Below are 19167 nucleotides of genomic sequence, written 5' to 3' on the forward strand. Positions count from 1 at the left end.
TAACATCTGTAATCCTTATGCAGCGGTCACACCTCACTTAACTGTAATTCTGACCTTTCATATATTTTGATGGCTGTTACTCTCATTAACTTAATTTCTATATTGGTCACTGAAATGTCTGATAAGAACTGCCCACCTCTGTCACAAACCGCAGTCCACTGTCTTCTTAAACAAACTGTCTCTATTCCTTACACACAGTACAGCACTACTGTTCATAAAGCATGCGTTGAACTCCTGCAGTCCTGCTCCGCGGCCACCCCTTGAGCTCTTTAGAGGGTTAATCTCACATTAAGCTCCATGGTCAGGTTTCTCCTGCTACACCCGATGTTACAATACACAGGCCCCTAGCACTGCCCCCCCACAGGAACCCTGGCCTCCCAACGACACGTCGCTCCTGAGCTGAAGCCCTCCCCCAGGAGATGTCAGGCCCAGGCCCACAGGCTTGCTGATACTTCCTGTTAGAAGACGTGTGCTAACTTCCTGGTGTCTGTGTGAGTTTGGCCATGTGAAGGCGTTGCATCAGTCAGCAGCCATCAGATAGCTCCAATTACAGGATGTGGTCTGCTGCCGTGCCGAGCACCAATCTAAGTGTTGTGAGATCTGGCATGCAACCGCAATGTAGTCCGCCCGGAGGGTGGTGGACCAGAGCGTGTGTGTGTGTGTGTGTGTGTGTGTGTGTGAGAGGATCTTACAGTGGTGATGTTGATCTCCTTCCGGCGGTCAGGGATCTCCGACTTGTTCGGGTTGTTGGCGCTGCTGACCATGGGGCTGGAGGGGGGCTGGATGGAACGGCTGCCCACCACGCTGCTGTTGACCTTCCGGGACACCGCACGCACCCCCTCCTCCTTCAGCTCCCCGTCGGCCCCGGCCACGCTGGTGGGGCTGCGCTTGGGGTGGGCGGGCGGCACCGCCGGACCACCTGGGACGGGGAGGGAAGACAGAATGACTTACAGTGGTGACTGTGTATATTAGAACACTTACTGGTCCCCAGTGGGAATCAAACCCACAGCTCCACCAATTGAGCTGTATGAGAGCGGGGGGCAGTCGTGGTGGTCCATTATACAGGAGGGCCCTGGGCCCTGGTAAATGCAGCGAGCCAAGTGTTGTGGGGAATGGGGAGGCACGTCACGGGGGAGGTCCACTCACAGAAATCACTGTGCCTCCTGCGGGGGTGGTAGGTGGAGGCGCTGCGCTGGGCAGTCTTGCTGTGGGAGGCGGAGGTGGAGGTGGCAGAGGACGTGGGGTGTTTACTGGTGCCGTTGGTAACGGTACTGGGCCGTACCCGCGCCAGGCTCAGACTGCTAGCGGACCGAGAATCGCTGCCCTCCACCTGAGACACACATTGTAGAATCAGAACCACGTGTGGCTGGACAGTGTTGTAGCAGACAAGCACACAGAGTGTCAGAGATGCATCCCAGTAACAGGGAGGTAGCAAGAGACACACATTCCTGGTGGGGACAATAGCTTTTTCTTTTTCCTATTTCCTCTATACTCAATCCCATGATCTTAAACATAATCCTAATCCTAACACCAAGCAATAGCCGATCCCTCATTTTACCCTAAACCTAGCCCCAAAGCCGGAAACAGCCTTTTGCTTGTGGGGACTTGCTGAAGAACAGTGTGAGAACGGAAACGTTGGGATTTTAGTATCTTTGTGGAGACTTCTGGTCCCAACATTCACACACACGTTGTCTCGTTGTGTCTCACATCATTTCTGCGTCCCAGTAACAGGTAGGTGGCGGTGACCTCGTTGTATTTCCGAGTGGTCAGAGCGTCTTTGATCTCTTCACGGGTGTAGCCCATCCCCACCATCACCTCTGAGGAGGAGCCGAGACGTAGAAACATTAGTTACATAAACAGGCTGGGGGACCAGAGACAGAGGATGTTACATAAACAGGCTGGGGGACCAGAGACAGGGGATGTTACATAAACAGGCTGGGGGACCGGAGACAGGGGATGTTACATAAACAGGCTGGGGGACCGGAGACAGAGGATGTTACATAAACAGGCTGGGGGACCGGAGACAGAGGATGTTACATAAACAGGCTGGGGGACCGGAGACAGGGGATGTTACATAAACAGGCTGGGGGACCGGAGACAGGGGATGTTACATAAACAGGCTGGGGGACCAGAGACAGAGGATGTTACATAAACAGGCTGGGGGACCAGAGACAGAGGATGTTACATAAACAGGCTGGGGGACCAGAGACAGAGGATGTTACATAAACAGGCTGGGGGACCAGAGACAGAGGATGTTACATAAACAGGCTGGGGGACCAGAGACAGAGGATGTTACATAAACAGGCTGGGGGACCAGAGACAGAGGATGTTACATAAACAGGCTGGGGGACCAGAGACAGAGGATGTTACATAAACAGGCTGGGGGACCAGAGACAGAGGATGTTACATAAACAGGCTGGGGGACCAGAGACAGAGGATGTTACATAAACAGGCTGGGGGACCAGAGACAGAGGATGTTACATAAACAGGCTGGGGGACCAGAGACAGAGGATGTTACATAAACAGGCTGGGGGACCAGAGACAGAGGATGTTACATAAACAGGCTGGGGGACCAGAGACAGGGGATGTTACATAAACAGGCTGGGGGACCAGAGACAGGGGATGTTACATAAACAGGCTGGGGGACCAGAGACAGAGGATGTTACATAAACAGGCTGGGGGACCAGAGACAGGGGATGTTACATAAACAGGCTGGGGGACCAGAGACAGGGGATGTTACATAAACAGGCTGGGGGACCAGAGACAGAGGATGTTACATAAACAGGCTGGGGGACCAGAGACAGAGGATGTTACATAAACAGGCTGGGGGACCAGAGACAGAGGATGTTACATAAACAGGCTGGGGGACCAGAGACAGAGGATGTTACATAAACAGGCTGGGGGACCAGAGACAGGGGATGTTACATAAACAGGCTGGGGGACCAGAGACAGGGGATGTTACATAAACAGGCTGGGGGACCAGAGACAGAGGACGTGATAAACAAGTGTCTCACCAATGCGGCTGGCGTCACTGTGGTCTTCGACAGGCTCCACATGGGGCTTCAGTTCCTCTCCGTCATAACCAGAGTTGATCCACTTGTCCTTCATGATTTGCTGTAGAGGACAAAGTCAGACATTGCACTAACAGAGCGTGTGTTTGTGTGCAATATGTATAATACTGTAGAGGTGTGTCTATTGTCCAGGTGGCTGCCGCTTGCAGTTGCCTTCCTCACCTCCAGGGTGCAGCGTTTAGTCGGGTTGAGCACCAGGAATCTGCGCAGGATGCCCTCGCAGTCAGTGGACATGTAGAAGGGCACACGATACTTCCCCCGCAGAACGCGTTCCCGCAGCTCCTAAAAAAAAATACACATACAACGTTACAAAACACATGCACATAACATTCCGGAACGTTACAAAAACCCATGCATGTAACATTCCGGAAACATTACAAAAACACATGAACATAACATTCCGGAAACATTACAAAAACACATGAACATAACATTCCGGAACGTTACAAAAACACATGCACGTAACATTCCGGAACGTTACAAAAACACATGCGCGTAACATTCCGGAACGTTACAAAAACACATGCGCGTAACATTACGGAACATTACAAAAACATCACAAAGCAAAACCCGATGGACCACAACACATGGCCTCCCTCGCTCTTGATCAGCTTTAGTGTGAAACTACAGAGAATTAGCAAGCAGTGAGGTCACTTAATGTAGCAAATAACCAACAGCTAAACCGGACACACTCTTGACTGAAACATGGTCCCCGTGTGTAGACGCTTCGGGCCTCCGTGGTGCCTTGTAGTGAAGAAAGGGCCATTTTCAAAACAAAGTAAAGGCCACGTAGCTGCGAGGTGCCTTGCCTTGAGGTTCTGCCCGTCGAAGGGCAGAGACCCGCTGACCAGCGTGTACAGGATGACCCCCAGGCTCCAGATGTCCACCTCTGGCCCGTCGTACTTCTTCCCCTGGAACAGCTCCGGGGCGGCGTAGGGAGGAGAGCCACAGAACGTGTCCAGCTTGTTGCCCATGGTGAACTCATTGCTGAAGCCAAAGTCTGCAATCTTGATATTGGAGTCGGCATCCAGTAGGAGATTCTCAGCCTGCAGAGGGAGGTTGAAGAGTGCATCTTTAAGGATCGAGAGCTTGTCCATTTAATGAGTCCATATGCAACATTCACTATGCTACTAGCATAAAATCAACAGAAAACAGTTTATTAAGATATTGCTATGAATATTTGTCTTTACTAAATTGTTGAGAGTGCCTGAGACATTCAAACGTAGGTGCCAGTCAGTCTTTCAGTGTGCACTGACTTGTTCATTGACTCATGTTTGATTTTTTCATGTATTGACATAGCTAATTACATTTCAGTGGGGGGGGGGGGGGGGCATCATTTTGGAAAATGACACGGTTCACAAGTTGCATACCTTAAGGTCCCTGTGAACAATGTTCTTCAGATGACAGTAGTGGACAGCAGAGACAATCTAGATGACCGTTGGGGAGGGGGGGGGGTAGAAAGTGTGTTTTTATAAACAGAAAAGTGTGAGAAAGATAGAGGGAGGGAGGTTCTGACAGAAAAAAGGCAAAACACCAGTGCAAAGAAACTTGACACAAGCTTGTAACACAGGCTGACTCAGCGACATTCACAGTTGTCTTGTTTTGAGTTCACACTGAAGGTAGAACCTTACCTGGCGGAATTTGGCCCGTGCCTCTTTCTCTTTCATTCTCCCATGGGACACAAGGTAGTCAAACACTTCACCTGGAAGAGGGAGGGAGGCAAAGCACACAAAGAACCGTCACAACATCTGGCTGACAAGCAGGGTGGAATGGAGACTTTTTTTTTCTATAGTTAATGTATACGATTGGGCCATTATAACGTTCTGTTTGGATGTTCACATTTATCCCTTTTAAATGTCTCTGAGTTCTCTTCCTGAAAAGAATTCGGTAATGTCAATATGGCTACCTTTTAGATGTAGACAAGTTTACTGCAACGATTGCAGCATGCAGAAATTTTGAAATGTGAGTTTACCACTGTCCATTCAGGTATGTAAGACTAATGTTGGCATCAGTTGGCTATCAAAAAGAATGAATTATTATACTGTTGGGAATTATAATATGTTATAACCATTAATTTAACTAGCTAGACAGCCATCTAAGTATTAGAAACATTAATTGGTTTAGAAATTGTACAGGATAGAAATGGTTATTGTTTTGTTTGAAGTCTCACTGGCATAGCAGTGCAACCTTTGGATTTTTAGTAGCTAACGACAAGCCACCGGCCTAAAGACCGCTACTTTTCTGGGGATGAATGGAACGTGTTATTACTGTACTATGTTGACTTGCATAGTTCAAAACATTGAATATCTGACTTTATTGACCCAGAGATCTGCCAGTGCCTGGATCTACTCTGCTTATAGAGTGACAGCATTGTATCGTTGGCTTGTTTATAACGTACCCCATTGTAATGATGCGTTAGCTAATTATCTATAAGAACCATGTCTGGGCTTGAATGAAGCATGCATTACAACACAATTTGGCCTTAACCAGGATTTTTTGGAAGTAGGTCTGAGGAACAATGATTTCTGCAGATGAACAGCCTGTCCATACAACTGACAACGTAAGAGTAGATTTTTTATTTTTCAACTTTCCCCACCCAGGAATGTCAATGAAGCAAGGTTGTGAAACTGTGATTGGTTCACCCCTGCCAGCATCCTGCACCAGGTCCTCAAAACCACAGCTCACAGAGAGCGTAGTGAGACAAAGCACATCCCACAGAGCGTAGTGAGACAAAACACAGCCCACAGGGCGTAGTGAGACAAAGCACAGCCCACAGAGCGTAGTGAGACAAAGCACAGCCCACAGAGCGTAGTGAGACAAAGCACAGCCCACAGAGCGTAGTGAGACAAAGCACAGCCCACAGAGCGTAGTGAGACAAAGCACAGCCCACAGAGCGTAGTGAGACAAAGCACAGCCCACAGAGCGTAGTGAGACAAAGCACAGCCCACAGAGCGTAGTGAGACAAAGCCAGTACATTATCGTAATGATCACAATGTCTCCTCCTAAAACGAAATGCGTCTGCTTGGCTGCCGTGATTGGGGGAGACGGGGGACAGGGGGAGATAGAGATAGAAAGGCAGAGCATGGGTGAGTGAGAGTGGAGGATGTTGGGAAGTTCAGCGAGTCGTGCTCACATCTGTATGGCTTATTGATGTAACGGACGCTTGGACACGTCTGTATGGCTTATTGATGTAACGGACGCTTGGACACGTCTGTATGGCTTATTGATGTAACGGACGCCTGGACACGTCTGTATGGCTTATTGATGTAACGGACGCCTGGACACGTCTGTATGGCTTATTGATGTAACGGACGCCTGGACACGTCTGTATGGCTTATTGATGTAACGGACGCCTGGACACGTCTGTATGGCTTATTGATGTAACGGACGCCTGGACACGTCTGTATGGCTTATTGATGTAACGGACGCCTGGACACGTCTGTATGGCTTATTGATGTAACGGACGCCTGGACACGTCTGTATGGCTTATTGATGTAACGGACGCCTGGACACGTCTGTATGTCTTATTGATGTAACGGACGCCTGGACACATCTGTATGGCTTATTGATGTAACGGACGCCTGGACACATCTGTATGGCTCATTGATGTAACGGACGCCTGGACACATCTGTATGGCTCATTGATGTAACGGACGCCTGGACACATCTGTATGGCTCATTGATGTAACGGACGCCTGGACACATCTGTATGGCTCATTGATGTAACGGACGCCTGGACACATCTGTATGGCTTATTGATGTAACGGACGCCTGGACACATCTGTATGGCTTATTGATGTAACGGACGCCTGGACACATCTGTATGGCTTATTGATGTAACGGACGCCTGGACACATCTGTATGGCTTATTGATGTAACGGACGCCTGGACACGTCTGTATGGCTTATTGATGTAACGGACGCCTGGACACGTCTGTATGGCTTATTGATGTAACGGACGCCTGGACACGTCTGTATGGCTTATTGATGTAACGGACGCCTGGACACGTCTGTATGGCTTATTGATGTAACGGACGCCTGGACACATCTGTATGGCTTATTGATGTAACGGACGCCTAGACACATCTGTATGGCTTATTGATGTAACGGACGCCTAGACACATCTGTATGGCTTATTGATGTAACGGACGCCTGGACACATCTGTATGTCTTATTGATGTAACGGACGCCTGGACACATCTGTATGGCTTATTGATGTAACGGACGCCTGGACACATCTGTATGGCTTATTGATGTAACGGACGCCTGGACACATCTGTATGTCTCTAACCCGTGGATGTGCAAGGAATAGGTCGTGGTGGTGTGACCAACTGATTGAATGAGTTAATGCTGTGTACGCTAAGAGCTTCAGACTAGACGGCACATCCCCTGGAAAAAATACTGGGACTGAGATCGGGGGTGGGGGGTGGGGGGGGCACGGTTGACTATTAGCTCCTTATTTGGTATAAAACAGAAGGGGGAGGGAAAATGGATCAAACAAGCATTTGGGAATTGAAAAGAGGAAGGAAACTGAAATGAGGAGAAAAAGAGCATGAAAGGAAGACAGAAAGTCATCTGGTGATGTAGTCAGCTCTGAGAGAGAAAAGAGGTGAGGAAGAAGAAAGCTGAGGGAACAGGGTGGGGAGCGATTAGGGGGGAGAGGAAAGAAGGAGCACGGCAAAGGGGGCCAGGGGGGGAGAAATGAGGGAAAGGGTAGAAAGACTGTAGAGGAGAAAGAGGTCAACTAGAGGAAATCTAGGAGGTCAGAGGTCAAACTGTAAGGGGGAAATGGAAAGCACTCGAGAGCGTCTTGAGAGGCTGATTAAGGACAGGTCCTCAACTCACCCCCACTGGCGTATTCCATTATCAGATACAGGGTCTTCTCCGTCTCGATCACCTCAAACAGCTGCACTGTAACACACAAACACAGACACCTTAGTACAGAGGAAACACTATACTAGGACTCCCCCGACACACACACACACACACACACACACACACACACAATATGTAAAGCATGTAAATGGACTGTAAAATAGAGTTGGTGGTCGACAGTACATCTGCATGCCGTGCTAAATGTGACCGTAAGCATTAGGCAGCAGGAGGTCCATCTCTGCAGGTCGAGCTTTTCATTAACACCTGGACAATGTGTGTCCCAAATGGCACCACATTCCCTTTATAGAGCCTGGACACAGCGCTTAACCGTGGTAATATTGGCAATATATCACAAACCCTCAAGATGCCCGAACGCACTTATAAACTGGTTACCAACGTAATTAGAGCAACAAAAAGTTACGGTCTCCGCAACCACAGCTATCAGCCAATCAGCTTTCAGGATTCAAATCACCCGGTTTATAAGAGACCACATTCCCAGAGTGTGACATCACTCTTTATTGCTGTAATTGAATTGCAAACGGGTTTATATGAGCAATAAGGCGCCTTGGCGGTTTGTGGTATATCATCTGTATAAGCGCTGTGTCCTCGGACTAAGAAGAGCTCTCAGCTGTGGTACTGGTCATTCACCAAACTACCTGGTTTATAAGACCCTTTTGGGACAAAGGGTCGGGATGGGCAGGTCCTCAGTGAGACCGGGCAAACTGATGTTCAGATCAGCTCTGTCAGCTGGTTGCTTAGACATTAAGGAGAACACTGCATGGGGTTTCAGGTTGGTTCTGGGGTGGGGCACGCCCTTCAGCACTACACACTGGAAGCTGGGGGGGAGGGGGGAGCATAGCTGAGGCACTTACCGATATTTGGGTGGTTGAGGCCTTTCATGATCCGTACCTCCCTGAACAGCTGGGGGAGGGAAATGAGAAGCAAGTTAACAAGTGTAACCGTTTCATTATTTCAGCTACATTTGGTCCGCCCTTTGATATACACTGCGGGATGTTCAAAGTCCCCGATTCGTACGTGGTTTACGTCAGACACAGGCAGGTTAGCCCGGCCCTGTCACTCGCTCATTCATTCATAATGAAGCTCAGCTGCTCGTCGGAAAATGGACGCGCCTCCCCCCTCTCCACTAGCTAGCTTCCTGCTAATTACAAGGAGGACCACCACTTCAGGGACAGCCTGACTAGACCGAGTCTGACAGAGGGCCTCCTCCACTGGGCAGACCCTCCCTTGCCACCGCCCCCCCCCCCCCCTCATTCGTCACGGGGGGTACTGCCACTTTTAGCTTTACAGCGTAGATGCCGCTGCGGCCGCGTAGCACAGGCATCGCCAGCAGCTGCTGCGTGTGACTTAACACCCCGCGGTTACGACGGTGACTAAGAACCGTAAATAGACTCAGCGGTACTTCCACAACGCCTCACGCGCACCTCTAGTCGACAGCCTCCTATCCCGACATCTGCTATAACCGGGGAGAGAAACTGGGAACGCTGACGGCATACGGTACATTCAATGCCCCGGGGGAGGACGACAGCGTGCTGGGCCGAGTCCTCTACTTGAACTGTGCATGGAGAGGCTGGGGGAAAGGCAGCGGCTGGTTCTGTCCCGGGGAATCGGAGACAGACTGTGTAACGAGGCTCGGGGTTTGTTGGATCTGGGCCGACTTGAACAGAGACAGAAATAGAGGCAGACATTGTATGAGTGAACCTAAGCAAGAGAGGGAAGCAGCGTGAGGGGAAAATGACAGGAAGGATAGAGATAGAAAAAAAAACACATAATGGAAGGAATGTGCTGATGGTTGTTTGAGAAGGCCAGCTTCCTTAGTAGTCCCAGCTCATTCTTCCAAAACAGACAGCGTCACCTAGGGAGCTCCATGTACCACGTCATTCTGGCTTACTGTAGTGGCTTTCAAATTAGATATCTATACACAGTTGTGATGAGAAAAGTTGTTATTATGAGCTATATTGGGTTTTTTCATCAGATAAAGCTCAGCCCTGAGGATGGAGGGAGACGGAGAGAAAATGGAAATGATTAAAATGTGCACGCCTCAGTGAATGTGCAAGCAAGTGACTTAATTCTCAAACAAACATACACAGAGGAGATGGGCTTGTTGGGTGTACAGTGTCCGGGATAAGGGCTGTTGGTGTCGAGTTTCCTGGTTCGTTGGTGTGCAGTGTGTTGATTAAGGTCTTGTTGGTGTGCAGTGTGTTGATTAAGGGCTCGTTGGTGTGCAGTGTGTTGGTTAAGGGCTCGTTGGTGTACAGTGTGTTGGTTAAGGGCTCGTTGGTGTGCAGTGTGTTGGTTAAGGGCTCGTTGGTGTACAGTGTGTTGGTTAAGGGCTCGTTGGTGTACAGTGTGTTGGTTAAGGGCTCGTTGGTTAAGGGCTTGTTGGTGAACAGTGTGTTGGTTAAGGGCGTTGGTTTATTGTGTCTGTCCTGTTTAAGAGTGTTGCAGTTGCAATAAACATCACAATAAATGATGCTGAAGTGGCAACAAACATTACAATCATTATAACCTATTTATATGACGACAATGCCCAGTTTACATTTGTTGTGGACTAATGTTACTCCACTGAGAGTGCCTGGACTAATGTTTTGGTTTAGAGTAAAAATAAGAGACAGCATTTGAAAGAGATTTTTCAGGACCCCAGTTTAAAGGGCAAACATAAGGGATTTCATTCAAGAAAGGCGAAAGCAATGGTTTTTATATCAGTCACACCGTTTCCTGCATAATGCCCGTTGTTACAGTGAAAGATAACTAACGCTAACGTTTGAGTTTATTCATACAGTGATATTTTTGTATAACGACCTAAGTGCTAATGCAACTAGATAGTAGATGGTCGCTAGTAGTAGTAGAAATTCCGTTGACTACCTTTCGCACTTTACTAAACAGGCTAGCTAGCAAACCAACTGAACGTGAATGGTTATCAACACCAGTAGCAAACGTTGACTCTCATGGATAATTAGCTAACGATAGTTGAACGAGATAGCGACTATAACTAACACGTTTTTGTGTTGACAGTTCATTTCAGCTGGCTAGCAAAAACTGGACAACATTATTTTTTGCATGTTACTTCTACCAAGGCTGGTCATACTCAATTTGGTTAATTATTTTATCTATATAAAATGTCAGTTGAGTTCACAAGAAAATCTGCAAGGAGCAACCTGCACTTTATTCTTCAAAATGTAATGCTTAAATGTTGAGGTTTTTTTGTATTTAAAGGTTTTGTGTTGGTGTATCTACTACAGTGAAATGTTTACCATATATGTATATCAGCCCTAAATATCAGTCTTTGGTCTCCTTGATCACTACCAATTGGTATCGGCCCTGAAAATGTAGTCTTTCTGCCTGTTGGAGGCGTAAGCCTAGTTACTGAGGTGATGCTCAGCTTCTCAGTTTTCTCACACAAAATGGTTAATATGAGGACAAATATGTACAAGTTTGGCCTGGAGTAGGAGAAAACCCCAATAAGAAAATAGGTGACAAAGCCTCTCCAGCTTCCAGGTCTTCTGGGGCCCACACTGGGTCATGAAGCTTCTACTCAATACCACAGATCTCCTCTGGTCAGAACAATAGCCTTGTTCTCCCTTTTGTGCTGCAGTACATGAGCTGCATAAACTGGTATAGAGACAAATTTGCACATGAACATTCATGCATTGTGATACAACACCATGTACAAGATAAGGGTTTATTGATGCACTACATGATTTTGTGGCAACCCACAGTGCTATTTTACTTTCCCACGAGAAACATCTAAGGGCTGGTTTAGTGTATTCTGGTAATGTCTAAATGTTTGCATCCACAAACTTACACTGAACAGGTTTATCAAGACCCAGCAATTATACAGGTTATTACAGACTAAAAAAAAGATGACTTTACTGAACACTGTTCATATGAAAAACTCTAGAGCATACCACCCTGCATCCCACTGATGGCCTGCCTCTGAAGATAAGATGCTGGGATGGGAGACCACACACTGCTGGAAGTGGCATTGGAAAGCCAGTAGGGAGCACTCTTCCCGATTTTTAAAGATAAAATCCAAATGCCCCAGGGCAACGAAAGCAACAGTTCCCTGTGTATGGTGCCTTCTTTCAGATGGGTTATAAAACACATTTGCTGACTCTCTGTGGTCACTAAAGACCAATAGGCACTAGAGAAGGGGTGTAGAACCTGGTGTCTGGCCAATTTACCTAATTATGCACTTGGCAAACTAAATAAATAAAAATATATAGATACAAAATAAAGCCAGTAATGTACACAAGTCACCAGAGATATCATGTCAGCTAAAATGACTAACATTTAAAATACTAAAGACATGTTCAGGGAAAAAGACTACACCTTCTTAGAAAACTAGTTCTTGGAAAACAATTTAAAGGTCGACAAATCTGGCTTACTGCTTCTCATGCTATCAATTTTGTCAAAACCAAATTTATTGGATGGCTGTCCTTGGCAGCTGTGCTCCTTTCCCACACACACACACAAAGTCACACAGACATATGTACACAGTAACAGACACACACGTCAGAAAATCAGCTTTGTGTTACATAATAATCCTGTAATGTGGATCAGAGCAACTGGGAGAGCCACACAGAGTTCACAAAAATGACATCCAGGGTAAATAATGATTATAATATTGTCTATATAGCAGCAACAACAAAAACACTACCAGTGTGTTATTACTATTATAAACAATAGCAATAATACATAGACATTAAGGCGTATTATTACATAAACAGACATTCAGCAAACACAAATATACCACATAGAGGATTGTCATATCATTTATGACATGATGCATCTACATGTGTGAGCATAAACTCCAAAGACAGACAGACAGACAGGTCCCTTGAGACGGTCTGTAATTGAAATGTGGGGAATAGAGTGCATCAGCTGTTCACCTAAGCTCTAAAGATAATAATCAGATAAGCTAGCTTCTCTTCAGCCCCATCTTTCCCCTCTACCACAGCCTCATCGCCCTCTCCACCATCATCTCTCCCCCCTCTATCACCTGTCACACCCCCCCTCCCATCTCTCTCTCGCTCATTCACCCATCATATCCCCACCACATGTATGTCAGCTAAAAGTGTCCCCTAAAATGATGGTCATACGAACAAAAAAGGCTGCAGAAAACATGTTTGTGTGGTTTATTTGTGATTTTATGTTACTTATAAAATCATCTGAATCTAACCTAAGTGAAAATGGTTTCCTAGTTATTTTATTAAAAAACATGCACGCCGCAATCACTCGTGGTCCCTTGAAAATGTTATGAAGAAAATCTAATTGATGTATATTCTGATTTAGATTTTACTCCATAATAGCTAACTTCAGAATAAAGCCTCTGTCACCAAACCAAAAATGTAAGCAACTGGAATTGGCTAAATGTAGAATTATGATGAGAACCAGCCTTTATAATCTGATAAGATTGTAGCTTTTGTTTGCAACAAACACTATAGGTGGGTTATGTGTGAAAAAAGACAGACACAGGAAAAGAGCCCCATCGCCACTGTGAAGTGTGTTGGCGGACCTCTGATGTTGTGGGACTGTTATACTTCCAAAGGCCTTGGGACAAATGGACTGGGAGATTATAAGATAAAACCCAAAGTGTCGTCATTGGACCTTCATGTAGGACAACGATCCAAAGCATACCTCCAAATCCATACAATAATGGTTCACTGTCAGATCAAAATGTGCAATGGCCTCCACAGTCCCCTAACCTAAATCCCATTGAAAGCTTGTGGAGTGAGCTGAATAGTAGAGTTCACAAGCGAGGACAAATGACTCTGAAGGATCTGGGGAGTTATTATATCTAGGAATAGTCTCAATGTGTACTACCAACTCATCAGACATTACTGGAGTACAAAAAGTACTAAATGCAGGGATGCCAATGATTGTGGCCTAGTCTCAGTGGTTGGATATTCTGCCACTGTGTATTCCCTGTTAAGACCAAGTTAGAATACCAATTTACTTTTTTGGGATGATTCTTTCAAATATATCACAATTATTTTTTGTTTTCTCTTGGGGCTGTGAAGTCCCTTTGGGTTTGTGAACAGAGCCCCAAAACCAGCAGGCTCCCTAGGTTTATCTCTGTAGGTACGAGAAGGAACACTGTTCAGTTGGATAAAAAAATGTCCCGGATTTAGACAGTTAGTGGGTTCTATCTCGGCATGCATTATTTGGGGTTTCGCGTTGTACTCTGAAAATACTTTTGCAGTATTTGGCACACATGGCCTCAATAGAGTGTTTAACCCATGTCATTAATTATTGGTTGGAAAGTGGACCTAAGACCTCAGAACAATAGAGAGCAATGAGTATTTTAAGCCTGATTCTAATTGGGATGTCAAGTTTTATTTGATTTTAGATGGCATAGGAGGCCCTTTTTGCCTTGTCTCTCAGGCTCTCTCTCTCACTCTCTCTCTCTCTCTCTAGTGCCCATGAAATTCTTCCTGCTCTATCCCCATGGTAATGGCCCTAGGTCACTGGTGAAGTCAACCCAGGTACTAAAGTTAGGCTTCTTATTCTTAAACCCGCCCTTAGGCCAGTGTCCTCTAGCCCACTCCAGGCCTTTCCACCTGCAGCCAGCAGGCCATGGGAACAAGCAGGTCAGCCCAACAACAGCATGCATCTGTGCAGTCCCCCTACCTTCCTGCTAATCTGTCCATGTCAGAGCCTATTTACCACAATAACTGCTGTGAAAACTATTTCATTTAAATAACATGTACATACAATTATCAGCAAGTCTCATTCATATAAATAAAATGTAGTGTGAAACACTCCGTCCTGTGCTCTCAGCCAGTCCATCAACCCACCCCAAAGCCAACACGCTTCTCAACCCAAAGCTACTCTGAGAGACAGCCCAACATGCCAGAAAGAATGAACCTCTGAGCTGTCATCGTTATCATGGGGATCTACACATAACAGCGTACTATGTTTTCGTCCCCTGGTTCTCCATGCCGTTGTGGGTCGTGGTTTTATACAGCCAGTAAGTATTGGACACAAGGCTGTGTTTTTGTCAATGCATCCTCGCTGCACACCTCACTCAGACCAGTTAATCCAGGCCTTGTGCCTGAACTGTAGCCCACTCGCATGCACGCACGCATGCACGCACAGACGCACGCGCTACAGCATGCCTGGTGGGACAGGCCTTATAATAAATCCAATCTTATTCTGTTAAATAGCAGCTGGATCTAGCCACATTTTCACCCATCGTGAAAGAACACCCAGCTGACAATGCTTGTGGTGGAATAACCTAAGTACGCATGACACAGCGTAGTAAATGAGGCGGGGGCCAGCTGACAGTGCTTGTGGTGGAATAACCTAAGTACGCATGACACAGCGTAGTAAATGAGGCGGGGGCCAGCTGACAGTGCTTGTGGTGGAATAACCTAAGTACGCATGACACAGCGTAGTAAATGAGGCGGGGGCCAGCTGACTTTGTGCGTCACGCATCCATGAAATGTCCTAGGGATGTGTACTGCATCGGGGCAGAATGCGGAGCTCCAACAAAGAAGTTAGTGTTTCATTAGGATCCCCATAAGCTATAGTTAGAAACAGGCAACTACTCCTCAGAGGGCGAGGTGTAGATCAAGGGGGCCACCTCAGGGACAGGTGTGTAGTGAGCTTGCCGCTTTTCGATTGGGTTTAAAACAGATCTCTGCAAAACATCGGAGTCACATGCCTATCCAGAACTACAGCAATTCCGCTTGTTGTCCTCAGTAAATAGGCTGCAACCGTAGTCATTAGATCGCAAACAGAAAAGACACCACATTAACCATTGCCAGTGTCCTAAATATGCGTGACGACAACAGCGCGGGAAGCGGTCCTGGCTCCGTGCTACTCAGTGATTGTACGCCATTATCACACTTTACTAAACGTAAAAGGTACCTTCACAGAAAATAGCTCCGGAAAAAAGTAAAATTTAGCTTGATTTTAAGTCTGTTTCCTAAAGAGGTATTTGGGTTTTAAATACATCTTGCAATCAAAAGCGCTATTATAAATAAATGTCACATGTACTGTTACATCAACCAAACCAGATGGCGCAATCCTTGTTTTCATCACTTAAGGACAGTCTTTAAATGGAAATAGTTGTACATGGATGCTTCAAAGTATGTTAAAATGTTTACTTTACACCACCGGTGTCACTACGAGTTCCTTTAAAATATAAAGACGCAACCAATCAGCACGCAGCCTGGCTGCACCCTCTTCCTTTCTCTTGTAACAGACAAAAAAAACATGTTTACACACCAGCACACAAACAGCTCTTTGGTTCTGCTTCGTCTCATTGCTTTCTCAGGATCCCACTACACCCCCCCCCCCCCCCCCTCCCCCCCCGAGTTTGGCTGTCCCCATTGTTTGCCTGTCTGGAATGCTGCCCCTCAAACCCCCCATCCCCACCCCTCTCCCAGTGCTGGATGTTTGCCTCCAAAATCCCTTTCTGTTGGTAAAGTAGCACCAGACTCTTTTGAAGGGGCCCTACATAGACAAGGATAACCCCCTCAACACACACACACACACACACACATACTTGACAATGACAAAGCTTTAAAAAAAATCCAGACCAAATATAGAACATGGGGACACAACAGGGACTAAAGGGTGTGTGGCAAGAAGGGACCCAGAGGTGGTGTGGGGAAAAGAGCCTGAGGTGTGGTGGGAAGGAGACCCAACAGGGAAGTACACGCTCTTTGAACAAGGAGGCGGCTGCTGGAAAAGCACAGTGAGTGTGTGTGTGCGCGCTGATTGGGAACCCCCATGCAGACTGTAATGGGATAAGGGCGACTGGATGGGTTTTGGGTCGGTTGGCCGGGTGTCACGGCCAGATTAAAGACAGATCACCCAAAATACTGCAGCAGGCCGGGAGAGGGTGGAGCCTGGCCCCTTAATTCACCTGCTGCCGCTTTGGCCTGGGACCACGGTCACGTCAGTTGGATACCGTGGGGGTGGGGGGGAGACCAGGAGAGGACAGGTGGCGGGGAGGGAGAGGACGCAGCGTGCGCTACGAGTGTTGCCACACAAACAAGAGACGGACAGGCCGGGAAGGGACACACGAGGGAGGGAGGGAGGGAGGGAGGGAGGAGTGAGAGAGAATCACCTGGTGATCTAGTCAACTGTGTTCTGAATGGGGGAATAATGCTGACAGGACAATTCTCTGCCTGTTGCGCTACTGCAGCAGAATCCACCCAGCAGAGCTCCTCTGCATGCAGACATCAGAAACGGGCAGCGCGGCCCCCCCCCCCCTCCCCTCCCCTCCCCCCCCCTCCCTTCCCGCGTTCATCTGCAGTCCCCACCAGGCAACCACACAACACGGAGCTCAGTGGCAGCCTACTGCCTATGTAGGGGTCCGGTCAGAAGTGATACTTCACACAGAGCCGGAATCAATAGTCGCGTGTCTTCTATTGATCTCCACCATCCTGGGTCAGATCCTTCTGCTGTTGTGCTGACACGGTAGCAACACAACCAGGCTAAAGTTTAGTAAACAGACGAAGAACAAAAAAATAAAAATCACCCCTACGGATTCCAGTTAGAAGATGTCCGCGTTTCGCCTAGCAACAGGGACTCATGAGTGTGATGTCATCTGCATCAATTCTCCCATTCTGAGGTGTGAATGTGTGGCCGCGTTGACAACCCACAGCTGGCTTCCAAGGGGAGCCGTCATCAGTACATATGGATTCACTCAGCACTGATGATGGTAGGGTACTGGGCCGGGCACAAATGGCCCATATAGTGTAGGGAATAGGGCCTGGTTTAGGACACAGACTTGGAAAAAGCCTGGGGGTCTGTGGTCCGACCCGGCTGAGGCCTTCTGTCAAATTGTGGAAAACAGCTTTGTAAAACAAATTGTGCTTCTGGATTAATGACCTGCGGAGCACACCTCAGACAAATAATGGTGAAACCAATACCTCAAAATGGGGAGCAAACACACAAAATTCTATAAATGTCTTTGTCTGAAGTAGGCCCACTACAAAACATAAGACCAGCCAAGCACACTAAACCCTTTACATCAATGCTATGTGACGCATCTATACGTAGGCACAGGCGCTGCCTGCCCATGACCTCGGACCACACCGTTCAGTCACGTGCATTGCTCTTACTTAACCAGACATCCACTTAGATCTACTAAGGTTCCACAAGCGATACCCGCGGTCAGCAGCGGCACAGTTCCACAGATCCTCTCCTGTAGGGCCTAGTTTCAATGTAAGGAACCACCTGACGCCAAGTTGGAAAACCCGGAACTTCCACTTAATGGCCATGACATCACACTTCAAGTGTGCAACAAAGCCATCAAAACATTCCAGGCGCAGTAATCTTCTTAGATCAGAAACAACTCAAAGGTTGGGCCACAGGATCATTGGAACCGCTTTGGCCGTCTCGCGTGCCAAACGTCCGCCAAAGCAAGTCCATGAGAGTTCATTTGCTGGCGCCATTATGCTGACGTTGGTGTAGCCGCTCACTAGCTCTCTAATATCGTTCTCTAGTATTGTACTGTGTCAAGTAGCACACATCGGTTTAAAAAAGATGCAGTCCAGACTTGGCCTATTTTAAGAAATTGTTTTATATTACATGAGATATAAATGAAGCCCGTCATATAAATGCACATGTTTAAAGTAAGAAGACAGACTGGGATGAAGTCAACAATAATAAAACAATTCTAACACACAACCTAACCATTAGGATGTCAGCTGTTAAACAATATTATTGAGTGGTTATGCTGACAGTACAATTTAAAATAAAGTGTTTTATCTGAAACTGTGCAAACACATTGATAAGGGCAAACTCCCACTGATGTTTTTTGGAATCTGTCTTTTAGGTTTTTGTTTTGCGCCTAGATTCACTTCAGTAGGCTTATAGCGGAATTTGCAGGCAAAACAAATAGTTGATTAATAGTAAATTAATTAAAATCTAACTTACACATTTGTCTTCACTTATTATTTGTTTTCTCAAACCACTGGCATGTTACAACGCTTGACAACCAGCTGGCTCTGGGGACACACCCCACACTTTCGTGTGATTGGTTTGTGACAAAGTAGGCTGACCCATTTAGACCAGAGAGGATTCAGCAGATGCTTCCGGAAGAATTCATACCAAAGCACACCCAACATGCTCCTGACCAACAGCTAAACCAATAATTATTTCCATGGAAGTGATGGTACTTCAGAGTGGGGTAGGTATAAATTGGCCTTCAGTCTACAAAACCCAAACAGTTTCTGTGGAAC

At 46.9% G+C, this 19167-nt stretch overlaps 1 protein-coding gene across 12 annotated transcripts in view; it reads right to left on the reverse strand.

The window, feature by feature from the left end:
- Positions 1-19167, reverse strand: part of mark4 (microtubule affinity regulating kinase 4) — a 49532-nt gene that overhangs the window by 9645 nt on the left and 20720 nt on the right. For all 12 annotated transcript variants that reach the window (XM_034291545.1, XM_034291548.1, XM_029119426.2 and 9 more), the window contains exons 4-13: positions 8818-8866; positions 7916-7981; positions 4703-4773; positions 4442-4498; positions 3881-4117; positions 3234-3353; positions 3015-3114; positions 1708-1817; positions 1147-1330; positions 693-919 (exon numbers count right to left, since the gene is read on the reverse strand). In XM_034291545.1, the coding sequence (XP_034147436.1) occupies positions 693-919; positions 1147-1330; positions 1708-1817; positions 3015-3114; positions 3234-3353; positions 3881-4117; positions 4442-4498; positions 4703-4773; positions 7916-7981; positions 8818-8866 (1221 nt within the window). The remainder of the gene's footprint in view (positions 1-692; positions 920-1146; positions 1331-1707; positions 1818-3014; positions 3115-3233; positions 3354-3880; positions 4118-4441; positions 4499-4702; positions 4774-7915; positions 7982-8817; positions 8867-19167) is intronic.

This window comes from Esox lucius, chromosome 1 (assembly GCF_011004845.1).
Source record: "Esox lucius isolate fEsoLuc1 chromosome 1, fEsoLuc1.pri, whole genome shotgun sequence".
Classification (NCBI taxonomy): Eukaryota; Metazoa; Chordata; class Actinopteri; order Esociformes; family Esocidae; genus Esox; species Esox lucius.